The sequence below is a fragment of the Babylonia areolata genome, chromosome 1, assembly GCF_041734735.1.
Source record: "Babylonia areolata isolate BAREFJ2019XMU chromosome 1, ASM4173473v1, whole genome shotgun sequence".
Lineage (NCBI taxonomy): Eukaryota > Metazoa > Mollusca > Gastropoda > Neogastropoda > Buccinidae > Babylonia > Babylonia areolata.
The window spans coordinates 78,284,335-78,289,334 of NC_134876.1; the positions used below are offsets into that span (position 1 = coordinate 78,284,335).

At 47.2% G+C, this 5,000-nt stretch overlaps 1 protein-coding gene across 1 annotated transcript in view; it reads right to left on the bottom strand.

Annotated features, from left to right (window-relative positions):
• LOC143287751 (uncharacterized) overlaps positions 1-5,000 on the bottom strand; it is a 173,996-nt gene that overhangs the window by 13,973 nt on the left and 155,023 nt on the right. Inside the window, exons 65-68 of the mRNA XM_076596012.1 lie at positions 4,045-4,215; positions 3,037-3,201; positions 2,026-2,190; positions 79-240 (exon numbers count right to left, since the gene is read on the bottom strand). Of these exons, the coding sequence (XP_076452127.1) occupies positions 79-240; positions 2,026-2,190; positions 3,037-3,201; positions 4,045-4,215 (663 nt within the window). The remainder of the gene's footprint in view (positions 1-78; positions 241-2,025; positions 2,191-3,036; positions 3,202-4,044; positions 4,216-5,000) is intronic.

A 5,000-nucleotide genomic window follows, 5' to 3' on the forward strand; every position in this document is an offset into this window, starting at 1 on the left:
TATATATATATATATATATATATATATATATATATATATATATACATATATATATATATATAAACCGCGCGAACGTACCGATGCAATCCGACTGGGAGGTGCCGCCGCTGGAGAGGGTGGTTCGACTCGTTCCGCACGACAGGCAGGAGCGGCTCCCCGACTGGGGCTGGTAGGTGCCCGGGGAGCAGGGGGAGCACGCCGAGCGGGCAGCCTCGTAGAACGACCCCGCCCCACAGGTTGCTGTGAAACACACAAGAACACAGGCCGCACAGATACATCACATTCTATACAACACTAAAAGTGAGAGCTGAATCATCAATGGTTTCTCCGTCGCTAATGAGAAATCATTTTACAGCTCAGTCTTTTGTGAAGGATTATGATTCTCAAACTAGGAGGCACTATTTTGCACTGGCTCTTAGTGCTGCAGCCTTGTGGACCAGTTGGTCTTTTGGAACTATCGTAGCGCCGCCAATTGTCCTTAAACCCTCTTGAGCTGAGAGGGGTGGGAATGTAACTTGGGCAAGACACACTCTCCACTTTCATCAAATTCTAGCCCAGATAGTCGGGACAGCAGTTGCCTCCTCTGCTGTTCTGATGGTCATAGTCGGACACGACTGACTGTCATACATACACAGACAGGCAAGCACTCAAAACACACACGGATACACACGTCGACATATATACACTCACACAGAAACACACACACAGAAATATGCACGTACACAAAAGCACGCACACACAGACACACACACACACACACACACACACACACAAGCATACACACATACACAGAAGGAAATTCAACAACACTGATATTTTTGCTCTTTTTTTAAACACAGAAACCGTAATATGTATATGCGTCTGAAATAATAACTGTATATGTGCGGGTGGGAGTGGGTGTTTGGGGCGTGGGTGTTTGGGGCGTGTGTGTGTGTGTGTGTGTGTGTGTGTGTGTGTGTGTGTGTGTGTGTGTGTGTGTGAATGTGGGTGTGGGTGTTTACATGTGTGAATATGTGTATGCGTACGTGTGTGTGTGTGTGTGTGTGTGTGTGTGTGTGTTTGAAACGGCCCACCTACATCCCCCCCCCCTATTAATCCCCCCACCAAAAACAAAACAAAACACACACACACACACACACACACACACACACACACACACACACACACACACACACACACACACACACACACACACACACACACAAACAAACAACAACAGAGCAAAAGCAAAGAAAAAAAAGATGAACACCGTTCAAATAAAGCCAGACAGAGAAAACACCACAACCACCATCAGCCAGGCACCACCACCACTACCACCACCACCACCACAGCCAGCCACCACCACCATCACCACAACCACCACAACCACCACAGCCAGACACCATCACCACCACAACCACCACCACAGCCAGCCACCATCATCGCCACCACCACCACCACGACAGCCACCACCACCACCACCACAACCACCACTACCACCAGCCAGGCAGCAGCAGCACAACCACCAAAACCACAACCACCACCCCCACAACCAGCCACCACCACCACCAGCCACCACCACCACCAAAACCACCACCACCACCACCAGCCATCACCACCACCACTACCACCACCACCACAACCACCACCACCACCACCAAAAACACCACAGCCACCACCACCACCACCACCACTACCACCACCACCACAACCACCACCAAATTCACCATCACAACCACCACCACCACTACCACCACCACCACAAAAAAAAACTCCCAAAAAACCCCACAGCTGGTGACACGACCCCCCCCCCCCCCAACCAGCCAGCAGCAGCACCACCACCGCTACCACAACCACCACCACCGGCAACCCGCCCCCCCCCCCCCTAAAGAAAACAACAACCAACCCCCCCCCCCAAAAAAAAAAAAAAAAAAAAAAAAAAAAACCCACAGCTGGTGACCCCCCCCCCCCCTCATACTCCCTCCCACCCCCCACCCCCATCCCCGGATGATGATCACGACAAACTTTTATTTCATTCAAACTTACGGACAGTGCAGTCATCGGCGGAAGTCGCCCCCGGGCCGGGGGAAGTGAGGGGGGAGGGGCAGAGCTGGCAGGTCCAAGAGAGGCTCCTGTTGCGGAAGGTGCCCTGGGAGCACGGGCTGCACATGTTGGTGTTCTCGTCCACCTGCTGCCCGGAGGGGCAGTCACCTGCAAGTATTCAAATCATTTAGATAGTAAACACAGTTTTGGAGCGGGTGTGGGGTTGTGGGCGTGTGTGTGGGGGTTTGGGGTAGGGGGTTGGGGGTGGGATAGGGGTTAGGGGTTCGTGGAGGGGAGGGGGGTAAATAAGGACATTATTATTATTATTATTATTATTATTATTATTATCAAGTTGTGGTGTTGCACCTAAAATGAAATGAATAATGAAATAGAGGGGTGGTGGCGGTGATGGTCACAAACGTGAGTTGTTTGTTTTCTTGTGTGTGTTTGTGTACAATAATCAAGAAAACATAAACGAAAAAAAACAACAAAAAACAACAGCATAAACGCACATACACACGCACGCACGCACACATGCACCTGCACACACACACACACACACACACACACACACACACACACACACACACACACACACACACACACACACACACACACACACACACACACACACACACACACACACACACACACACACACACGCACACACACACTAAATAACATTGATTCATTACAAAGTCATGCTTTAGACCCGCCCACGCTGTATGAGTTCATTTTTGTCTTGTTTCTTTGTTCCTTTGTTTGGTGTGGTTCTTTTCTTCTCCATAATACATTTTAAGCAAAGAGCAAGAGAACCACACACACACACACACACACACACACACACACACACACACATGGCAGCAGCATCACCTCCACCCCTATCCCATCCCAACGCCCCTCCACGCCACGCTGTGTGTGTGTGTGTGTGTGTGTGTGTGTGTGTGTGTGTGTGTGTGTGTGTGTGTGTGTGTGTGTGTGTGTGTGTGTGTGTGTGTGTGTACATGTACTCACGGTAGCAGCTGTCGTTAGAGGCCAGGCCAGAGGTCTTGGTGGTGAAGCCAGTGGGGCAGGACTGGCAGGACTCGGCCCACCACTCCGAGTTGAAGGTGCCCTCTGGGCACTCCTTGCACTGGTTGGCCCCAACGTCCAGGTACCGCCCCGGGAGCGTGCAGTTGACTGGAGGAGGACGGTGATGAGGGCAAACAAACACACACACACACACACACACACACACACACACACACACACGCAAGACATTCGATAAAATGAAGAATAACTGCCGAGTCTATAAAAATGCGAAACGGAGAAAGTTATAAAAAAAAAAAAAAATGTGGGTTGTAAAATAAGACTCATTTTTGATAAAACACCAAATGGAGAGGCAAACAACAACAACAACAACAAAACAAAACAACAAAAAACAAAACAAAAAAACGCACACACAATATAAACAAATAGAAACACATTCGATAAAATGAAGAATGACTGCTGAGTCTATAAAGAAAACAAAACAAAAAAACACCAAACGGAGAAAGTTCATTAAAAAAACACAAAATGTGGGTTGGAAAATAAGTCTCTGTTTTGATAAAACACCAAACGGAGAGGAAAAAAAAAAAAAAAAAGAAAGAAAAAAAAAATCAAAACAAAACAGAACAAAAAAAACAACAACAAAAAACAAAAACAAAAACAAAACAACAACAACAACAAAAAAAAACACACACACACACATTCGATGTAATGAAGAATGACTACTGAGTCTATAAAAAAAAACAACCCACTAAACGGAGGGAGTGTTACAAACAAACCGTGCTTGGGGGTGTCGGGGGTTGAGGGTGGGGGAGGTAGTGGGTGGAGGGGGGGGGGGCGAGTCACATCATTTTCAGACGCTGGACCCTACCCCCGGAGGGCAGCAGCCCCCAAACCAAACAAACATCTCAGTAGGACCTCATCATCCAAAACAAACAAACAAACAAACAAACAAACAAAACCAAAGCACCACCACCACCACCACCAGCAACTCACCCACGTTGCAGTCACTGGGCGAGGCCGCCCCAGTGGAAGGCGTGATGAAGTCGGGAGAGCACAGGACACAGGTGGTCTGGGTGGGGGAGCTCTTGTCCCGGTAGTAGCCCCTCTCACAGGGCTGACACGCCTCGCTACTCACGTTCAGCTCCAGCCCCGCCGGGCAATCCGCTGCTCACACAGACAGAGAACAAACGAACGTTTTTTTGTTTTTTTGGGTGTTTTTTTTTTTTTTTTTTTTTTTTCAGATAAGGCCAGAGCCCCCTTACTGAAGGCGGGCGAGTGGGAGGGTGGGGGGTTGGGGGGTAGGGTGGGGGTGGATTCATTGATAAATGACGAGGAAATGACATGACACAGTAAATCGACAATTCAAATCAACAACAGCAACAACAACAAAAATAGTTAACACAAATAGTCAACATTCACCAGGTAACTGTACATAATCTCTTGAATGCTTCGTGTGTGTGTGTGTGTGTGTGTGTGTGTGTGTGTATGGCTAGGTTATACAGAGTACATTCGTGTCTTGAACACCTGCGAAAATTGACTGCTCACAAACACACACACACACACACACACACACACACACACACACACACACACAGAGAGAGAGAGAGAGAGAGAGAGAGAGAGAGACAGACAGACAGACACAGAGAGAAGCAAAAGTAAATCAATAAATAGATAAATGATTAAGTGAATAAATAAACAAAGAAATTAACAAATAAATGAATGAATAAACAAACAAACAAACAAACAAATGAATAAATAGATAAACAAATGAATCAATCTGTCCCTTTTTTGTTGTTGATGGATATTGAAAATTCATAAAACAGACAAATTAAAACCCAGCCATCTCTCTCTGTTTTGCTGTTGTTGTTTCGTTTCTCTCTCTCTCTCTCTCTCTCTCTCTCTCTCTCTCTCTCTCCATACATAATTATATACTCCGTCTCTGTCTCCGA